This window comes from Poecilia mexicana, unplaced genomic scaffold (assembly GCF_051168715.1).
Source record: "Poecilia mexicana isolate PSO_F unplaced genomic scaffold, ASM5116871v1 scaffold_2, whole genome shotgun sequence".
Classification (NCBI taxonomy): domain Eukaryota; kingdom Metazoa; phylum Chordata; class Actinopteri; order Cyprinodontiformes; family Poeciliidae; genus Poecilia; species Poecilia mexicana.
In genome coordinates this window covers 25,526,559-25,549,037 of record NW_028263371.1, presented here as the reverse complement: position 1 = coordinate 25,549,037, position 22,479 = coordinate 25,526,559, and the positions used below count along the sequence as shown (strand labels likewise).

The 22,479-nt window shown below is 39.9% G+C and overlaps 1 protein-coding gene across 1 annotated transcript in view; it reads right to left on the bottom strand.

Moving 5' to 3' along the window:
• Positions 1 to 2,305: 2,305 nt before the first annotated feature.
• LOC148160732 (uncharacterized) overlaps positions 2,306 to 22,479 on the bottom strand; it is a 43,243-nt gene continuing 23,069 nt past the window's right edge. Inside the window, exons 9-15 of the mRNA XM_088008104.1 lie at positions 18,944 to 18,956; positions 18,723 to 18,848; positions 11,181 to 11,360; positions 10,847 to 11,075; positions 8,284 to 10,027; positions 6,293 to 6,518; positions 2,306 to 2,326 (exon numbers count right to left, since the gene is read on the bottom strand). Coding sequence (XP_087864230.1) covers positions 2,306 to 2,326; positions 6,293 to 6,518; positions 8,284 to 10,027; positions 10,847 to 11,075; positions 11,181 to 11,360; positions 18,723 to 18,848; positions 18,944 to 18,956 — 2,539 coding nt within the window. The remainder of the gene's footprint in view (positions 2,327 to 6,292; positions 6,519 to 8,283; positions 10,028 to 10,846; positions 11,076 to 11,180; positions 11,361 to 18,722; positions 18,849 to 18,943; positions 18,957 to 22,479) is intronic.

Sequence of the window (22,479 nt, the reverse complement as noted above, 5' to 3'; positions counted from 1 at the left end):
TGCACTTTTTATTCTCTTATGCTTATGCTTGCGCTTTGCTGTATCAGTACAAAATGATCCCTCTGAATGAAAAACAGCCATCTCACTCACTGTTCAGCAACTGCGTCAGAGGTTTCAGTCGGTGCAGCCATAATCTGAAGCAATGCTGCCATCAGATGGCTGCTGGGCTTCATCCCATATGTGTGCACGCAAGTTTTCTAATCTGAGCTCCAGGAAGAAGGGTGGTATTTTTGTTTACTATGTGGATCACAAAGACAAACAGAGTAGCTGTGAAATGACTGCTTTGAGACATCCGCTCCTCAGATCATCCTGGTAATTATGTCAGTAATTCCGTCCATGATCTCGAGGATCATGAAATCATATCCATGTAGGGATTGTTTTTATTTTTTGTATTCATCCCCCCAACAAGCAGATTGCACCTCAAACTCCAAGGTGTCAGAGTGAAGAGGGTCTCAGCGTCCTAAAAAGCAACAAACACACATATTCTCCAGATTAAGGCTAATCCTGACTAGTCCCAATCACTATTGTTCTCAAAGTTGGACTCCTGCTCCTTTTTTGTTTTTGTTTTGCACAGGAGTTAATTTAGAAGGGCTTAACCTCTGCTCTGCAGCATGTGTTTTCGTGAAAGCAAAACTGTAAACATTTGTAAACAAATTCAGTAAAATAAAAAAAAAAAAAAAAAATAAAGATCCAACAACCAGAGAAAAACAAAGCTAAAACAATAATGGCATATATTTAATACGTTTGTTTTAGTTGGCTTCCTGTCTGCCTGAGCCCAGATTTGAAATATCTATGATCATATACACTTCCACTTTTATACTGATGATATATAAAAATGTTGACCCAAATCAGTTAACTACACTTTAAGCCTTACTTAGGCCATTTGATCAACCTAAATTATCATTTAGACATCCATATGGCGGCGACTTTTTATCTTTCTTTCATAAAAACAGTAAGAAAATGTGGATTATTTGTGCATATTTTACAAAGAATATTTTTAAATAAATTGATATTTTGGATATTTTCTTTCCTAAAAGAAGTTGAATTGGGGTTTTGTATTACGGAGCCCTCCAGGGGACATGAGGATTTATTTTTCTTTTGCGTCCCCTCGCAATAATCTACTGATCAGTTATGCGGCATAATTGAATATCATAAACCTTTCTTACGGTGGCCGCCGCACTTCCTGCTTTAATACAAGGCTATGTAAGGTTTTTCCATGAATGTCAATCTCTCGTTGTGAAATATCTGACGTTTTACATCTTTTTCTTTAGTATAGAAAGGCACAATAAACCTAAGATATAAATAGAAACTTTACATAAGTAGGAAAGAAATAAAAAATACATTAAAACTATTAGGACTATTTCTGAGTTATTATCGCGGGGTAATCAGTCATCTGACAGTTTGGATTGTGTCTCTGTTGTGTTCGTAGTCTGAATGGTTTAAAGGGCTGCTTTCTGATTTTCACCTGACGAGAGCTGACTCACCTGAGGCTCCGCCCTCTTCCAGGTGACATTAAACACCTTAAATTCCACGTTGTCCTCTCTTGGTCTCCATGGTGATCTGAGCTGTGAAACTCTGAGTTCAGATTTGAAATTTTCGGGGGGGGTTTTTTCCAAAGTTTTCAGCTAATTTCCAACCAGCATTTTATTGCAGGAAATCGTTTCAGGAAAGAACCAGAAGATTCAGGAATCTGGGAGCTGTGACTGTAGCCAACCTGAATACTGAGGCCCCAGAGCGCCCCCTGCAGGATCTGATGCACCATTAGCCAGACAGAAATGACAGTTTTATACAAATTATTCTAATTCTACAGATTTATTTAATCAAGTTTTGATTGAAAAAAAAAAAAAGGTTCTCATCAGTTTTTAAAAAAAAAAAAAAACATCTTGAGTCTCAATAATGTAAAAATAAACTGCTGGCTTAATTAGTAGCTTAAAGCTGAGATCAGAGTTTCTGTGGGACATCCAGTTCTAAACTGGTTAAACTGGTTTCTGTGATGGAAGCTGAAGTTTCTCTGCAGTTTCCAGTAAAGCATCTTTTTATCTGTGGAGCTTTGAGGAACATTTTCCAGTTGAATCCAGTTCAGATCAAAACTCCATGAAGCCTCTAAATGGAGCCCAGTTTGAATCGGATCTTTATTGATCCAAAGAGACAAACAATATCAGACACTAAATGACAGACATGAGAAAATAAATAGGAGGAAAATCTTGGGGTCAGAGGTCATCATCAGGATCCAGTCAGAGTCTCTTTAGACTCAAACTGCTGCAGCTTCAACCTCTGAGGATCAGCAGGACACAGAGACCGTTCTCTACTTTACAGAGATCAGAACCTGCAAGAGAGAAGAAGGATGGAGAGATCAGATCTGTTGGGTATTTTTCTCGAACCTATATAAAAGACCACAGACAACGTATATGAATTTTATAGACAAAGCTTTTGCAAAAGGAGAACTCTCCACCAACAACCTCATCAGCCGTTCACAGAGAATTCTGATCTGCTTTCACGTGAGCTCCTTCTTTTATTGTCAAAGAAAAACAGTCACAGGGGGCAGTCAGGAAAACAACAGAGGTCGTAAAACATTTAACCTAAACAAACCAGCAACTCAGTTCCAGGTGTGATAACTGATCTACGGTCTGAGCCCAGTTCAGCTCTAGGTCAAACTGTCAACAAAGAGGGAGGATAAACAAGAGACAAAATACGACTGCTCACAGGCAGTTAGGAGGTATTCTGGTTGATAAGAATTAAGGTCTGGGAAACACAGAGTTAACTGTTACTGAATATGAACTAAAGTAATAACAAAATGATAATACCAAAAAATATCTAACAAGATCAGTGAGTGTTTCCAGCCTCTCCAGCAGCAGTCAGTGACGCAGCACATCCAGTAGATGGTTTCCAGGCTGCAGTCAAACTGATCTCAGAGCTGTGACCAAGATGAACCTGATCAGTTGTTTCCTGTTGAACTGAGAGGACAAGGAGATCTGAGATCAGATCTGCTGCTGCCACAGTTTGATGAATGAGGACCACTGTCTCTAGACATGTTGGACGGCTGGACGCTGGAGTCCAGCTGGACGTCCTGGAGACATGGACACAGCAACAACACTCATCTTCACACCAACACAAACACAGGAACACAGCAAGCTGCTGCTCCTCTGATTGGCTGATTGCTGTCTCTGTGTCCAATCAGGAAGCCTGAACCATTCTCCTCCCACTGAGAAGCTGCAGCTTTACTGGGAACACTGAAGCTTTGCTTTGATGCTAACTGGGTTTAGTTCAATATGCTGACAGCAGCTGGACTCACTACAGTCTCTGTCTTGCTCTCGATTTTACCAGACACTTTTTTCCTCTGCTCCCTCCCTGCCCTTGTCTGCCCTCCTTGCTCTGTTTTTGTCCGGTCTTTTCTATATTTTTGGAGCCTTTCTTTGCACATCACCCAAATCTACAAATTATGGATGTGTTCAACCGATCTCTCAATGTAATTGATAAAATTTTCCACGAGAAGTCTGGGCACAGGAGAGCCCTCTTGTCCTGCAGGTACACACCTGGCAGGATTCACCCTGGATTTATTCATGATAACAGGATCTCTGCTGTTTGGAGCTTGTGGATTCCTGGCTTATCAACAAATTTATGACGGACTTGGCCGAACTAGCGAACACTCAGACTGGTTGGTGTGGACAGAGACAAGGACTCTAAAACTCACTAACGAGTTGGAATCAATCTTAGAGAAGTTGCTAGTTTCGGCTCAGTGGAACAACCAAACTAATTTGGATGATTGGGAACTGGGATGTATCGGAGAGATTTCAGGGAAAATTGAAATTTATAATCTTCCCGACCTAAGACATTCTGTTTATGAATTGGCTGTCCCTGTGTGAGCTTGGAAGGGCTGCATATCTCTAATCTCCTCAAAGATATGTAAACACAACGCTCTTCCCTCCTCACTCCCTCTTGTATCCATGGAGTTGCGAAGCTGAACGCTCCTAAGGACATTCCTAGATAAACAACACCTTATAAGACTCTGCCAGGATGCTCAGTAACGTTCCTTTGTGGCCCTTTGATGTCACCGCCTTCACTCGTGTCTTTGTTTTACCCCTTTGTTTTGTCTGAATGTTGCCACCTGCCCTACTATGTCCATTCCTCTTTTTTGTTTAGAAACGGTGGAGTACTCCCTATTTAACCCAGAAAGGGATTATTTTAGTTTGTTAGTAATATCAGAAATTGTGGAGTACGCACTATTTAGATCAATGTTATACAGCCCAGAAATTGAATCAGAATTAGAATAACTACGAACTTGGAATCCAGAAATACTTAAGATGAACAGTCACTGCTTAGTTTATATTACTTTTAACCCAGAAAAGGAATTAGATCAGTCACTCTTTAGCTTATTTTATCTAAAACCGTACAGTATTCACTATTTAGAAATGGTAATAGATACTTAGCAACCTTGAACAGGAGCACTTAGTTTAGTTTTGAATTGCCTTGTTGCTGAAAATGTGCTATATAAATAAAATTACCTTACTACAAATATTTACTTACCATAAAGTCTTTACAAGATCCTTCAGCTGCTGAACATCTGAATCCTTCAGGTTGTTGTTCATCAGGTCCAGTTCTGTCAGATGGAGGCTGTTGGACTTCAGAGCTGAGGCCAGAAAATCACAGCTGATCTTTGACAACCTGCAGCTCTGCAGCCTGAATAAAGAATAAAAGATGAGCTGAAGCCAACAAGATGCAGGTGAACCAGTACAACAGAACCAGTTAAAGATTCTCATGAATATTAAAGCCAACAAGCTGCTGCTTCAATAAAGACCTGCTGACTTCAGAACCAGAACCAGAACCTGGTACTGGGTCATGTTGTGTTGGAGGATTTTAGTCAGTAAAATCATTCCAGGTTCTGATCAAAGTGTTGAAGCATCAATCATTGATTATTGATTTGTTCCTGTCAGATTCCAGGAATTCACTTTTCTAGACTGGGTTGAATGACCTTTGACCTGCTTGACATGAGGGGGATTTCTACACACTGGGGGTCCGAATGCTGTCCTGTTCTGACCTCAGGTCAGCAGGTCCAACTCAGTTACACAGAGGGACTAAATTAAACTCTGGATCCAAGTCCAGGAACAAACTCAGAAAATATTTATTAGAACAGAAGATATGAACTTTGATTTATGATCAATTATATATAATTATTCACAGAAACATCAATAATTATATAATTACATACAACAATGTTTCCAGTCTGCAGCCTTCAGTCTGTAGAAAACCACAGAGCTCCTTCGGTCCAGAACCTTCCAGCTTGGTTCTGTACAGGTCCAGTCTTGTCAGATGGGTCGGGTTGGACTTTAGAGCTGAGAACAGAGACGTCCAGCTGGTCTCTGACAAACTGCAGATCATCAATCTGAATAAAGAATAAAAGATGAGCTGAAGCCAACAGGATGCAGTTAAAACTGAAATATGAACAAATAAATAATAAAAACGTAGAAAATTAATTTCCCTGAATGTAAAAGAAACATGATGAACTGATTCTAACATCTGATCCAGGCAAACTGGTTTAAAGAGTCCAAACCAGCAGAACCAGAACATTTTATCAACAAAGAAACTCAAAGTTTTCCATGAGCAGCAGCCTGGATGAGGTGAGCTATTTCTGCTGGTTCCTGATTATCAGCTGGAGACCCGACTTGGTAACCGGATCAGAACCACTCAATTTATCCATGAATGGCCTTGGGTTCTTCTTAAAGCTGCTGAAAGCCAATGGAGGCCATTATTTCCTAAGGAGACGTGACCTGATGAAGCTTCATCACAGAGACGAGGCTCCAACCGACTGACAGCTGTCAGACTGAAGAGGACGGTTCCTCTCTGACCCGGCCCAACAGAACCACAGCTTCAGGACAAAGTGAGGAACCTGCTGCTGCTGCAAACCTCACTGTCATTCAATTCATCTAGATTTGCTTTTCTACAATCAGTCACTTCTTAGATGTTTCATTAATGATGATTTGAACTGGTCAGTGTTTGTGGCTCGACTGGAGGAAAACATTTCATTCTGGATGTAAAGATGAGAATCAGAAATAAAACAATCTGAATCTTTACCAACCAAACTGAAACATCTCCATCATTAATTAAATTCATTTGAATTATTTTACTCATTTTATTCAGTCAGAAATATTTTAAAAACTCAAAAGGTTCAATAATATAAAAGTCTGAAATGAGAAAATAATTAATTTATAAGGTAAAATGTTTTAGAAATTTTAATCTGACATTTAAAAAGGTTGTTTTAAAATATTACAATACAATAATTAATTAAACTAAGGACTAAAGTATCAATTAATGATTTTATTGTATAAATAGAGAAAACAAACCCCAGATTCTTCACTTTACTGACTGAACTCCCCAGGATCTCAGACAGATTCTTCATATCAGAGTCTCCGCCTCCAACTATGAAGATCTCACTTATTTCCAGTTCAGTCAGATCTGGGTTGGACTTCAGAGCTGAAGCCAAAACTTCACATTCAGCCTTATGGAGCCAACAGCTACCAAGTCTGTGATGAGAGAAGAAATAAATTCAGTTCTAATGAAATCAATCCGGATCATAAACAGACTAAAATATGCTAACAGTGATGTCATCATGATGTCATCATCTGATCTTCAGTTTACTGAGTTTGACCCGACAGAGAGTCTGTGCAGTTCCTGACTAAAGTCCAGGTTCTGGTTCTGGTTCTGGTCCAGGCTTCATGTCCTCAGACCTTCAGCTCAGTCAGATGTTGAAGATCTTCTATCATCTGTGAAGGAAAGTTCAGTTTCTCTGCAGCATCAGAGCCTCAAAGGAGCTGCAGCAGCTGATGAAGAGGCTGACTGAGCTGAATGAAGGAAACTACTGGAGATGATGGAGAGGAGGAGGAACTGCTCACAGCTCTGACAAGTCACACTGACTTGGACTAGACCGTTTGGCTCCTTGAGATCTTCCACCAAGCAGGAAGTGAGTTATAAATGAAGTGAGCAGAGCAGGAAGTCCAGCCTGCTGTGGACCTCTGGCATCTCTGGGTTTGTTTAGCCCATATCTGCTGCTGCAGCATCTAGAATCCTCCTCATCATTAATAATAGTAGTATATTCTATAGAAACATGGCTCCCAGCAGCAGATTATTAAATGCTGCCACAGAGGAAACTGGGAGCAGACCAGACACATGATGCTCCCAGTTGTGTCTCCGTTCATCTGCTGGATTTGATGCTTTAACAAAGTAGAAAGTGGACAGTCGTCAACCTGCTTCAGCTAAAAGCTGCAGATTGTTCTGGTCGTCCTGCAGAGCAGCAGCAGAACCGGTCCTGCTGCTCCTTCAGGTCTGGACCGTCCTCTGTTGGTCTGAGAGGAACTGGGACAAACTGGTTGGAAGAGGGACACATGTCTCTGCAGTGGTCTGTCCATCGTCTCAGAGGAACAAAGGTTTGGATGTCAGAAGAAATTGTTGCTAAACTCCTAAAGAGCTGAAGAGCAAAACCCCTGGAGGAGACGGAGCGTTTGGGTCCAGCAGCATCTTCATGGTGAAGCAGTGAAAGTTCTCCAGAACTAAAGAGGCTGGGATGTCTAAAGAGCTGAAGCTCATGTCTCTGCAGGTCTTCATGGAGGACAGCTAACAGCTTCAACAAAGGCTGCAGATGAAGAGTTGATGAGGAAAATGGTTCCAGCTCTGGAAGCAGAGTTCTCAGAGCTTTGGGAGGATCTGGCAGAAACTAGGACTTTTTCTGGAACCAGACAACAATCACCACATTTTGGTCTCAGTTACAAACTCAGAGGAAACTAGTGGAGGAGGAAGAGGTGAGGATGATGACGGGATGAAGAAGATCAACACTGTTCACAAAGTTTATAATTAATGCAATAGTTTATTTTAATGGTCCAAATTTCCATCAAACCTAAACAGTTATTTTATAAAAACAGTCAAAGATCCTAAAAGGTGAATTATGGAGCAGCAGCTCAACGAGTGACGAGAGTTTAAAGTTTAAAAAGTCTCTCTGGATGATTGGATCTTAGAGGAAATAGACATTTTCTAGAGTTCAGGGTTTTCTATTCATTTCTACCTGAAAACTGATAAAATGTTAAATATTTTTAAATGATCAAAATGTGAAAAAACCAGAAGCTGCAGCTGTCCTGGATGAACTGAATGTTTAGATGTTTGAATGTCTGAAATCATCCAGAGGATGAAGGAAGTAGTTAAAGGCAAAAACATCCAGAATCAACTTGAAGAAAGAAGAAGAAACAGGAGGACAATAGTGCTGAATCAGCATCACACAATGAAAACATCTGGACTCACCGAGCCTTTCTGCAGTTCCTCACAGCTGGAACCAGTCTCAGTCGTCCTGATTCTGATGTGTTGTACTTCTCCAGGTCCAACTCATCCAGAACCTCTGACATCTGCAGCATGAAGGCCAGAGCTGAACAGTCAGTCACTGAGAGCTCCTTCCCTGAATCCAGCAGCCGTTGGATCTCCTGATAAAATGAGACGTCGTTCATCTCCACCAGACAGTAGAAGATGTTGATGCTTCTGTCAGCAGAGATTCTATCAGTGTTCATCTCCTTCAGGTTGGTGATGATTCTCTGGATGGTTTCTGGACGGTTCTCTGTCTGACCCAGCAGATCTTCTAAGAGTCTCTGGTTGGACTCCACAGTGAGACCATGAAGGAAGCGGACAAACAGGTCCAGGTGGCCATTTTTACTGCTGAGGGATTTCTCCATGACTTTCTTCATGAACTCATCTAGAAATGTTTCATTGTATTCTTCTCCCAGGAACGTCTTGATGACCTCTGACCTCCTGCTGGTGAAGCAGTGGAGCATGTAGTCGGCAGCCAGAAACTCCTGGATGCTCAGATGAACAAAGGAGTAGACGGAGATGTTGCGCGTTCCTCTCTCCTTTTTAAACATCTGAGTGAAAACTCCTGAGAACAACGCAGCATCTTTGATGTTGATGCCGCACCGTTTCAGGTCTTTGTCATAGAAGATCAGGTTTCCCTTCAGCAGCTGATCTAGAGCCAGTCTTCCTAGAGACTCAATCAGCTTCCTGTTCTCTGGATCTTCTTCAGGTTTTCCTCTGTACTTTTCCTCCTTGATTTTGTTCTGAAGCAACAAGAACTTGATGTACATCTCAGTCAGGGTCTTGGGCAGCTCTCCTTCCTCTCTGGTCTTCATCACATCCTCCAGAACTTTAGCAGTGATCCAGCAGAAAACTGGGATGTGACACATGATGTGGAGACTTTTTGATTTCTGGATGTGGGAGATGATCCTGTTGGCCTTCTCCTCATCATCTCTGAATCTCTTCCTGAAGTACTCCTCCTTCTGGGGGTCAGTGAACCCTCTGACCTCTATGACCCTGTCAATAGACTCATCTGGGATCAAACTGGCTGCTGCAGGTCGTGTGGTTATCCAGAGGAGAGCAGAGGGAAGCAGTTTCCCAGTGATGAGGTTTGTCAGCAGAACATCCAGTGAGCTGGACTCTGTAACATCAGTCAGGATCAGATTATCATCAAAGTCCAGAGGAAGTCGACTTTCATCCAGACCATCAAAGATGAACAGAACCTGGAACTTTTTAAAGCTGCGGATTCCTGCGTCTTTAATATCTTCAAAGAAGTGATGAATCAGTTCCACCAAGCTGAACTTTTCTTCTTTCAGTACATTCAGCTCTCTGAAAGTGAATGGAAATATGAACTGGATGTTCTGGTTGGTTCTGCCTTCAGCCCAGTCCAGAGTGAACTTCTGTGTTAACAGTGTTTTCCCAATGCCAGCCACTCCCATGGTCATCACTCTTCTGATTGGTTGATCTCTTCCAGGTTTAAAGAGGTCTTCTCTTCTGATTGTTTCTTGTCTCCTGGATGCTGTTTCAATCCGTCTGACCTCATGTTCCTGGTTGACCTCTCTAGTTAACCCCTCTGTGATGTGGAGCTCAGTGTAGATCTGGTTCAGAAACGTTTGATTTCCAGGTTCAGCGACACCTTCAGAGAGACTCTGGAACTTCTTCTTCAAGTTTAACTTGAGTTTCCGTTGACATTTTCCAGCTCGAGTCCCTGCATGGAGACAAAACACTGTAAGGTCTGGAGGCCACTGTAGCTGGGGAGAGTGACCAATGAAAACAGCAAACACAATATTATGCAGCACTGGGTCAAGCCAGGTAACTGTTCTCTCCATTGTCCTGTTTACTCTTTACAAACCGACTTCCAGTAGAAATCCAGGTTCTGCCCTAAGCAGAAGGATTCAGAGACACTTTGATTGTTGGATGTTTGGGGATAAACAGGAAAAACTGTATAAAAACCTTGGCAAGAACTTTTTTAACTTGATCTGCATCAAATGCCTGCAGCTCAGTTCAACAAGGAGACCTTCTAGCCACCTCTTCTGTCTGGATGCATGTAGATGGACGGTAGACAGTCGGAGAGTTCATGTCATGCAGATCAGCAGCAGTTTATCATTTACTGGCCCTCAATGTTGGCGCTGCTGCATCACAGTGTGAATTTGGTAGCTGTCTGTGTGTTTCTGAAGGTTCTTCATCTGCAGCTGAATGGAACATTTTTATGTACTGGGTGCAGGAATTAAAACTAAAATGGGTTTTTATCTTGTGCATTGCTGCTATGTTTGTTTTTTACATTATTTTACGGTAAATATAAAGTTCCCAAAGTTTATATTTCATGAGCAGCAACCAGTCACCACAGGTGATGTTTAAATTAAAAAGCTGCTGAATCCAGAACGTCATTGAGATCATGTGACTGTTTGATGAAGATTTTCTGTATTTGTTCGTTTCTCTTGTTTGATTTCAGTTGAATTCATTTTCTCATGTAATCATGTTTTAATTATTCAACATAACAGCAGAATTGTTGTAGAAATCCTCTTACTGCTCTGCAGACGGTCAGCCAGCTCCTCCTGCTTCATCTTCCTCAGGAAGTTCAGGGTGATCTTCATCACCGCCTCTCTGCTGCTCCTCCTCTGCTCTTCATCCTCACCCCTCATCACCTCCTCATCCTCACTCTGACCCTCTGAGCATTCTGGGTCATCTGGACTCAGAACCTTTTGGATCTTCTTCAGCTCGTTCTTCACGAATGTGACAATGTTTTCCTCCAGCAGCTGGAACAGAATGAGAAGACATCAGACTAGATCTGAACATCAGGTCCATGTTGGACAGACTGACAGTCCTCTGGTCTACAGACTGAACAGAACCGATGTACAGACCATAAATATGGAGTCCAGCTGGACAGACGGATCAGTGGGAACCTCTGAGCTCTGCAGATCCTCTCTGTGGAGGAACCAGGACAAATGAACCAGAATCTGTCTGTCCACACAGAGACAAACTGAGATGAAGCTTCTCTGCAGATTGGAGGCAGAATTAGCTTTGCATAGTTCTTTAGTTTTCTAAACCTTAAAACCGGCAGCACAGGTTCCATCGGTGTTTAACTAGGAACACTGAGATATTTTAGGATCTGTTTTCTGATGATTGGGACTGAAACGCTGAGAGAAAGACAGCAGCAAAAGTCTGATTGGTTCAGGTTTAAATATCCAGAACAGAATAAAACATCCACCTTCTTTATGCAGAAACAATTAAATTAGCTCTGATTTTATAATTCAGACCAAAATTATTCATACCTTGTCAGATTTAACTTTTAATAAAATCAGTAAATTTAAAAGGAAACAATTATGTAATTCATATTTTTCTCCATAATTACAGGAATCAACTGTTTTAATCTTGGAGCTCCACTAATGTTTATCCACAGATTCTCAACATTGTATCTGCATTTCTTTAGATAAATTCATAAAATGCTCCAACAGGTGGTTTCCACAGAGCTGAAATCTAAGATGGCAGCAGCTGATGCAGCTCTTAGATCATTACATGTTTTCTCCCTGTTTTTTATTATCAATAACTTTCTACATCAACATGTACACATGTCCTCCCTTGTCGCTTCTCACACTTCACATCTTAACATCTTCATTGATGGAAGAGACGGTCAGACAGTTACATCTCCACCTTCGTCCCATTAAGAGAAATCCCTCCTCATCAACAACGTCCATGGATATATACATCAGAATAACTGCTGTGAAATGAACTGGAGAGATGCTGAAAATACAAACTCAAGTAATAAAGGTTCATAATAATGATAATACAAAATAAAATCAAAAAGTACACGAACCAAAAAAAAGAAAACAATTAAATAGAGGTGTGAAGGTTACAGTATGAATTTAGTTATAGGTCTCCATCTTAAGTTGTCGTCTTGATGTTGTTTTTTCCATATATAGACTTTTTTAATCCCATCTCTCCACTGTGTAAAACTGGGAGGTTGTGGCCTGAACCAAGCAGAAGTTATACACTTTTTACAATCATAAGCAGAAATCTGATCAAGTATTTATTGTCTTTGTCAATCATGTCTGAGGGCATTATTCCTGAAATAGAAACAGATATATCCAGATCTAAATGCCCAAAATACTTTTAATATCTGGACATTTTTCCAAAACTCCACCACCTTCGGGCGATCCCAACATATATGAGGAAAATCCTCCACTTTTCCACAATTTATCCAACAAAGCCAGGATGTTTCACCATATTTAGATGTGATAATTGACATGATGCCGACTCTCCTTCATGAGAGTTAAAGAAACTCATCTTAACTTTCCAATCAAACTCCCTAGTTAATGTGTCCAGAGCTAAATGTTTCTTCCCAATCCTCGTCTGATATTATTATATTATTTCTGTCTGAGTCGTCGTATAGTTTTTATAATAGTCTGCGATGCTTCAGCTGTTTCTTTGGGTTGTTTTAGTCTGCATAGTTGAGGGTGTTTTATTTACTTGGCCTTTAAGTTGAAATGCCAAGAGGCGACTCGTCCTGTTGCCCTTTTCATAATATCTTAGTAGAACCTTCTGCTTTGACAGATAGTATCTCCTCTAGTTTATCTTTTGCCTTTTTAATGCCACTATGACAATATTTTCATTAGACATGCTTGATACATTCATTCTCCAATATCTGGAACAAGGTTCCTTATTTATACTTAAAGTTAACATTATAGGTGCATGGCCACTTATAGTTATATTTTCTATGTTACATTTTAATACCTTATGTATGTGGCTGAGATTTGTATAGATAATCTATTCCAGAGTAGCTTTTGTGTGGATCTGAGTAAAATGTGTCGTCTCTCTTCTTGGGGTTGATATTTCTCCAAGCATCAATCAGACCAAACTCTTTAGTGATATTATTTAGCATTCTGGATGTCGTTGTCTGTGGCCCATAATCAGAAGAGAATCCAACTAATATATTAATTTAAACCGTATTAAAGTTTCCCCCCATCAGTTTCATTCCTTTTGCATCATTAGTTATTATTCTGACTATTAGTTTCAGGAAACTGTCCTTCTCCTCATAAACATTTATTACTGATATTGTCATTTCTCTGATTCATCCTACAATCATTATTTATCTTCCATCTTTATCCTTTTCCTCTTTTTCAACTTCAAATAAAATCCCTTTTTTCAGTAAAATTGCTGCCCCTCCTTTTTCCAAATGAAGCAGAAAATGTCTGACCTGTCCTCTCCCTTCTCATTTTCTGTGTTCGTTCTCCATCAGGTGTAATAAAGTTACTGAGCATCACCTGAGCTGATGCTGGGTAACCAACCACAGCCAACATTCAGTGAATCTTTAAGATCCTTCATCCTGCCTGATGTCTCACTGAGCACTGAAGCAAAGAGACAGTAGAAAACAGGAGGTAAGAAAAACTTTTGAAGCTTTTGAGTTTAAAAACCTTCTGCTTTAGTCTGTCTGTTATCACTGTTTGAAAGAAATGTGTTTTTATGTTCATTTAGGTCCAAATCAGCTTAAGATGCAAAACTGCATGATCACAATCCAAGTAGATAAATGTTATGTTGTTGGTTAAATCTTGGATTTAACAAGAAAATAAAAAGTTTATGAAGAAACTTTTTAATTTCAAGATTTTAGGGTTGAGTTTTGTTGTGGAGTTGGACAAAGTTTATCCCATGAATCAATCACTAGTCATCAATGTTAATAAATATCATGGAACAGAAAATGGACGCATAATAAAGCCTCCTTTACTTTCTGCCTGTCTCCTCATGTATCCAAGCCTAGAACCAGTCCTGCTCTGCAGAGTCACATGAACCAGATAGAAACTGGTTTCTTACTTTCTGTCTGATGGTCCAGATTCAGGACTGAACTGTGGAGGTCTTCGTTTGGACCGGTCACTCCTCATGGAGGCACAGCTGGATCCTGGAGGTTCTGCTTTCCGTTTGAGGTTCTGACCTCTGAAACACAAACATGTTGTTATTCAGATCAATCAGTGAGAAACTGAGATAAAACCAGAGAAGAAGCTCTGAACACAAACTGCTGCAGGTCTGAAGCTCCAGAGTGAAACATTCAGACTGATCTGTTGGGTCAAACTCAACATTTTCTCCAGAACTGGTTCTACTGGTCTGGGTCACAGCAGAACCTGCAGGACAACAGGCTCATGTCCCAGTTTGATGGAGATGACCAGATTGTATTTCTAGGGATTACAAAGTACTTCTATAGTGTCCACTACTAGAACTCCATATCCCAGAATGCACTGCTCACCGGCTCACTGCTGCCATCTAGTGGTAGAAAGTAGAGAGCAGAATATCTGGTCCCTGATATCAGAACTAAAGCTGTTCATCTGGTCTGAGGAGCCGATGTGGGTCATTAAAGACCAGAACCCAAAAACCGAGCAGGAAGCAGAACCTCAGAACCAGGAGACCAGCCCAGTCCTCTAGAGCTGCTCTGACCTTTGACCTTCCTGTTTGGATCTGCTTAGGCTCAGTGGGTGTGGCCAGGTCCTCAGCCTACCTGGGTCAACTGGACCCAGTGTTCCCACTATATAATCCGAGTCGTTGGTCCTCACATTCTTCGTTGTTTTTGTTTACATCCAACATTTTCATCACTGATTCATTCAAACTCTGATTCACTGACCAACATCCTTCATATTTATTTATCTTTAAGTTAATTTAAAATCAAAATTCTCACTTTTTATTTAAGCATTGAGATCAACCAGTTGATATCATTTATATTTTATCTCTATAAAATCACATGAACCAGTTAGAAACTGGTTTCTTACTCTGGTTCTGATGGTCCAGGTTCATTACTGAAATTTGGAGGTTCATCATTGGACTGGTCACTCCTCACAGATGGACTGATAGATCCTGGAGGTTCTGCTCTGTTCTTCTTCAGATCCTGATCTTCCATCTTCTGGACTTCTGGAGAGAGAAACCAGAACCAGTCAGTCCAGTGATCCAGGTCCAGTAAGTGTCCTGTGAAGCAGAAGCTGGTTCCCATCATGAGTCCAGATGTTACCAGCAGTAACATCTGGTTTGAATCGACTCCTTCACTCCTTCATGACCTTTGATCTCTGCTGGCTCATCTCCTCAAAAACATCTGGAGAACTTCTGAGTTCAGGAAGGAAATTAGAGCCAAAACTGAGTTTGAAACATTTTCAGGTCTAAACTGGAATCATGTTTGTGTTTTTACTTTGTTTCCTTCACAGTGAATAAAATATTAACTAGACCTGTTGGTCTCTGTTCTCTGGGTTCTGACCCGCTCAGCTCTCTGCTTATAGAACCTCCAGCTGCTGTGTAAAGTTAACTGGAAATACCAAAATAAACAAACCTTCTAATTTCACCTCATTCATGGACTAAAGTTGCACTGCTTTAGTCTGGACAAGTTGGACAAGTTGGGACTGAAATGGGACAAATTGACAGGTGTCACCAGAGACAGTTGTTCAGATCTAACAGGAAAAAAATGTGGGACTTTTAAAACGTATGCAGGATAAAATGAGTGAAATTGACCCAGATCAGAAATTGGTATTTTTACATTTTACACCAACATGTGTTGTACAAATCAGTGGTAAAATGTAACCACGTTATTGATGCTGTTACTAACATAGTGAACTTGTGGAGGAGCAGGAGACTGAGCCTAGTGACACTGGCTACCACACTTCAGTCAGATGCTCAGCCTGGCAAAATACTAAAGAGTCTGAGACCTGAAAGCTCAGATTGGAGAGTTTAGTGAGACGAAAGGCAAAGACATCCCAGAGCTTTCAGATGAGGACTGGATGGAAGATGTTGCATTTGCTGTTGATGTGACTGATGAGCGAACTGAACACCAGGCTGCAAGCCAAGGGCCTCTTTGTACATGAAATGCACAGCCTGGTGAAGGCTTTCATGAGAAAGATCCAGTTTGTTTCCAGAGAACCGGAGAGCAACACTCTGACTCACATGCAAACCCTGAAAGAAGTCACATCATCAGCTGATCACCTGTGCAGGTACTCAGCCATGCTAGGAGCTTTGCATGATGAGTTTTCAAGGCGCTTTAAGGATCTCAGAACAATGGAGGGTGAAATGCACATGATTTCCTCTCCCTTTACCTTCTGTGTGGATGATGCATCCAGTGATGTTCAGCTGGAACTAATTGTTCTGGCCCAGAACTTTCAGACAGGATCTCTGCTGGATTTCTACTCTTCTCTCACAGAGGAGAACTTTCCTCACATTGGAAACATCCAGATATAGATCCTATAGATCCTCTCTCACTGATATCTGTCAGCTGAGCTTCACATCTCCACTTCAGACATTCAACCTGACTCTGATGCCCTCGTTAAAGCAGGAGAGATTATTTTTCTCTCACTGAACAAGGAAAAGCAACAAACCAAATGAGGCGATTAGACCTGAAATGTGAGCAAACCAGATAGCAGTGAACTTTATCTGGAAGCCTTTTCAAAATCACAGTTCAATATGTTGTTTCCTGCTTAATGTTTGGAGACAAAGACGATGTTGGGACGTCTTTAAAATGATCAGAACCTTTACAGAACTTTCCATCAGTATCTGAAACTCAGATGTGTTTTGGAGTGAATGTGATGGAAAATGTTCACTAATGAGTCACAAATAGTAGAAATGTTAACATTTTATCATTGTTTTGAGACATTTATTTGAATAAATTAAATTTTTTGGAAGGCAACCTCACTTTTTTATTGCATAACTTTAACATATTCTAGTCTTGACTGCTTGTCAAAACAATGTTGTTTACTGCTGTTTGATATAAAGAAATACAATAAATACTATGCAGACCTGAGTTCAGCCTTGGCCCAGCCCTCCACTATATTTACTGTTTCTTATGGAAACATGGAAAAAATAAGTGACCTGATTTAGAGGTTGGAGCAGCTGTTTGGTTTTAATCTATTTAAATATTAATCTATGAAAGTATTGATTATTTTGGTGATGATATGGAAGAGAACAACACAAGCAGCAGAACCAAACTAAAGTCCAATTTCTCCCAGAGAGACGATTAAAGAGACTTTGACTCTAAAGAACCAGGATAAATGGGTCGGTCCAAGATTCCCACTGAGAGAACAAAGGTTTGAACTTCCTGCTTCTCTGTTAGTTTGAGTTCATCTGTCAGAAAATCAAAGCTTCGTCTATTTTTGTGAAGATATGAAGAGCTGAAGGAGAACCGGGCCGAGTTCTGGTTCTGGTTCCTCCACAGAGAGAAAACAAAGAGAGAGGAAAACAAGAAGTGAACACTCACCTGATCAAGATGCAGCTCTGCTACGAAGTGAACTTTGACCCCCTGATCTGATATCCCTGACTCCACCTGAGGCTCCACCCCCTGCCCAGGTGACTTTAACACCTTTAATGTTTTCTTCCCTTTGAATCAACACTGAGCTGAGCTGGAAAACTCTAAGCTTAAACTTTTTCAGTTTTTTTTATAATTTTTAGTTAATTTCCTGTCAACTTATCAATACAGGAAGTGGTTCAGAAACAGGAAGTGATCAGCAGAAATCCTGGGAGGAGATCTGATCGCTTTAGTTCAGCTTTAATTTCTGTCTTTGTTTCTAGTCTGGAAAACATTCGGCTCCATTTCTAGACGGATCGTTTTCTGACTGCTTCCACTTCTTTAAACATTAACCTTCATGCCACCAATCCTACTGCGAGGGTCAAAGGTTGATTCCTCTTTATTATCCTGGTTTCAATTCATTTTACAGCAGGCAGTAAAAACAGGAACAAACCAAAAGAAAATGAACCATAAATCTTTACGACTCTCTAAAGGCTCTTCTGGTTCAAACTGTTGGCAGCAACAGGTTTAGTTTGGTAATCAATAACTATCAATAATAGTCTGAAGGGCAATTATGGTTAAAGTTGATTATTTTGATGATCAAGTCTGGGCTCCATCTGATTAGGACGTTTTTAGGATGGAACCAGACTAAAGAGTGAACCGGGTCGAGATGCGCCGCAGCGCTCAGTGGAAACAAGGCATTAGTGACCCGAACCAGCAGGAGAGAGAAAAAGGAAAGATTCTCTAAAAGCAGAATAAAACGTGGATAAAAGCTGCTGAGCTTTTTAAACACAAAGTCAGTCTGGAGTTCAGATCAGCAGCAACAAAGTATTTCTGCTGCCGCCATCTTTCCACAGCCTGGTTCTGAATGAAGAGCGGTTCTGATCCAATCAGAGCACAGCTCTTTGACTTTTAAACATGAATGATTCAAAATGATGATGTTCAGCTGCTGACCAACTGAGTCACCACAGGACCGAGTTTACCGTCGTCACTGTGGAGTCAGAAAACCAGAAGAAGGAACCTGCTGGGAACCAGTGGGTCCAATGGGACCAAACGCCTTCAGCCTCACCTGGTACCATCACAGGGTTCAAGACATAAATCCATCCAGCAGCAATGAGAGCAGAACTGATGGTGGTAACTCTTCAACCATCGGCTGAATCCAACCAACGGCAGAGAAAGTGAGAGAATAAAGAGCAAACGATGGAGCGATCTCCCTCAGCCAATCAGACACCAGGTGCTGCAGCATCGGCCGCTCTGCTCCTCCTCTGGGCCAATCAAACGGGTCCGACTCGTCCTGGACGCCATCAGAAGCAGCATTTTAACTGGCTGTGCAGCGACTTCATGACAGGAGACGATTCAGGGTTCAACTCTTCTGGAAGGAAAAACTACTGAGTCCTTCCAGCTGCAGAGACAACGGAGGATAAAACTGAGACCAAATGTGGTCCAGAGCAGCAGAACCTCAGCCTGGTTCACTGAAGGAAAAGGAAAAAGGAGCATCTGAAAAATTACTAGAGGAAAAAAGGATTTGGTGAAAAAGCTTCTCATGTTCTGAGTCACTGATCAAAACATCAATTAATATTTATAAATTACATGATGACAGTAATTTTTATTTCACAAACATTTCACCTCCCAGACATATTCGTCACCCTGTTCGTCCCTGAACCTTTGAATAAAAACCATTTTGAGGCTTTTCTTATAACACGTCCTGCTTGGACTTCGCTTCAACTCTGAGTTTGTTCCAAATCTTCACACCAATCACTGAGACGCACATTATTTTCATCGTTGTTCCAACAGGTGAAGTTCTAAAGTTCAGGCTTTCTCTATAGTCATATCCACCCACTCTGTCCGTAACAAGTGTTTAATATTTTCTGGTGATAGTTTGTTTCTAGCTTTGTACATAAACTGTGCAGTTTGAAACTACCAAACTACTAAGAGCTAAAAAAATCTTAAATTGTTGGTCTGACATTAAAAATCAACCTTATGAACTATTTGAATGGCTCTTTTCTGTAATGTGCATAATGGTTGATGTGAAGTTAGCATTAGCGAGAACTCCAATACTTCTAGCTATTTTAGATTGCAAATATTTAATCTGAGGTTTCCAAAAGATCTGATTATGAATCAAAACTGCCAAAAAGTGAATTTCAGTCACTCTCTCCACATTCACATTATCAGTTATTTGTAAATCGCTATGCTATTTACAAATAACATTAACTTGGTTTTATCTACATTTAGTGATAATTAATCTCAAACCACTTTTTCAATTTACATAACTAAATTAATTTCTATCAAAAGTTACTGTAAATTTTCATCTGTAAATAAATGTTTGTATTGTCTGTAAATAAAACAATTAAGTATTTTGGAAACCTTACATATATCATTTATGTATAAAATAAACATCTTTGGTTCCAGTACTGAGCCCTGGGGAACACCACAAACATTACCAAAGCATGAGGAATGGAAATCACCCATTTGCACAAATTGTTGCCTGTTGCTGAGAAAACTTTTCATCCATTGCAAAACTATTCCTCTTAAACCATAGCGCTCGAGTTTCTTGATGAGGATTTCATCATCAATTGTATAAATTCTTTTTTAAAGTCAATAAATAAACAGCAGGTTTCTTTGTATCTAGTGAACAGGTAGCTTCTTCTGTTTTTAAAGAACTTCCATTGCTGTGGATCTTTGTGACCTAAATCCAAACTGACTCTCAGTGAGTCGTTGGTGTTTATTAACAAATCTATCCAATCTGGCAACAAATATCGTTTCCAAAAATTTTAACTTTAAATATAAAAGTTTGGAGGAAATGTTGGTATTTTACAGGCAAATGAAAAATAATTAATATAAATAACCTATTGCCAGAATAATAAAATAAGGTAAATATATTTATAAATCAGTTTCTCTCTAAATAAAACTGTAGATGTGTGTCTGGTGAATTTTAGTCTAAAACAAGTTTGTTCTTCATTCAGTGAAGTTCCTCTCAGCGAGTCGAGGAGCCAGAAAATTTACTGAAGTCAGAGTAAAAATACTTCAAAATAAAAGTACTCAGGAAGAGTACAGTGTAGTAAAAATACTCCTAAAGGCTCATTTTTACAAAAGATTACTGGAGTAAAAGTAACTGAGTAAATGTAACTCTGGTCAGAAACTGACTTCAGATCCATCTGGACCAGAACCAGAACTTTGACTCTAAAGAAGACCAACAATCCTGATGCATGCTGGGAGTTTTCCTGTCTATCAGAACCAGAACCTTCCAGAAACTCAACAATCATCTGGGCATCTGCATTTGCTTCCAGAGGTCAGAGGTCAAACTGTGACTGGTTCTGCTGGGTGGAACCAGAACAGAACCAGAACCAGAAGCTCCTGCTGGAGAATCTATCAGTCTGAATGTGTTGAATGAATATAAAATACAAATTTCACTCTTTGAATGGAAACAATGACTTCAATGAACTTTTTGTGATTTTCTAATTTTTTGACCAGCATCTGCAGTTTTGTAAACAATTTGCTGAACAGAATGTTATTAAAAACTTTATTGGTCATTAAACAGACAGCAACCCACATTACATTAGAATAAATATGAAAACAAACATGAACCAATCAGCACATTATCCCAGTGATTCTCTGAGGTCTGAATAAATCAGTAAATCTCAGTAAAGAGCCTGATGTGACACATTGAGTCCTAAAGGTCTCTAGAAAACTGAAAACATGAAACATGGAGGTAAAAATGGAAAAACCAAAACAAACTGAGGAATATTAAAGCTGAGGATCAATGAATATGATGCAAAACTTCATTATTTAAAGATTTTTAGAATGACTATAATAAGATAGCAATATAAATGAAATTTTTTTTTCCAGATAAATGTTGGATGTTCTTGAAAACTGCTCTAAGATCAGAGTTTCTGTGGGACATCCAGTTCTAAACTGGTTAAACTGGTTTCTGTGATGGAAGCTGAAGTTTCTCTGCAGTTTCCAGTAAAGCATATTTTTATCTGTGGAGCTTTGAGGAACATTTTCCTGTCAACAGAAGAAGAAGCAGCAGAGAAAAGAGGTTTGAAGTGTCTTTATGATTCAAAGCTGAACTGAAAATGATTCCCATGTTTCCATCTCAGACCATTTCTGGTTCCAGGATGAAAATGAATCAGAGAAAAAAGATCAACTTTCCAATTGAATCCAGTTCAGATCAAAACTCCATGAAGCCTCTAAATCAGTGTTTTTCAACCTTTTTTGGCCCAGCGCCCCCCTAGCCTTTATCCAGGTCCCTCCCCGCCTCCACCAAAGAATTTGCAGGCTATTTTGCACTGACTGTTATTTTATCATTAATATTACTATTGTATATTATAGTATAAACATCTACACTATTGTAGATGTTTTGATTTTTATGCCTGTTTCTGTATTTATCATCAAAAATAATTTCCCAGAGAACAAAAAACTCATGGGAATAGAAATTATTTTCAGGTGTCTACAAAAAATGCAATGAACATTCACTTTAAAATCGGTAGGTCTAACAGCAGCCAATCAATGGGAAAAAAATATTCTGGTTCTTTGTCATTTTCTAGTTGTTAAATATTCCCCAAAATGACCAGATAAAAGATGTACAACATGCCAGTTTAAACTTTGAACTATTTGCAAAACGACTGAGCTCTGCAATATTAAAACCTGGATAGAACTGTAACTACATTAATCATAGCTCTTCTTCTCTTCAGTGTTTCTGGTGGTGCAGCTCTGTGCTTCCTTCAGGAGAAAGGGACATCAGAGTATCATCCATACTCTTCACCCACATGGCATTTACTGTGCAAACTAGAGCTTTCAGTGGAAAAACTAAAGTTCCTTTTAATGCCATACAAATATGAGACAGAAACATGGATTATATCTTTATATAGACTATTGATTATAGATTAATAGTTTTACTGGACAGAAATGACAAAGAACAAATC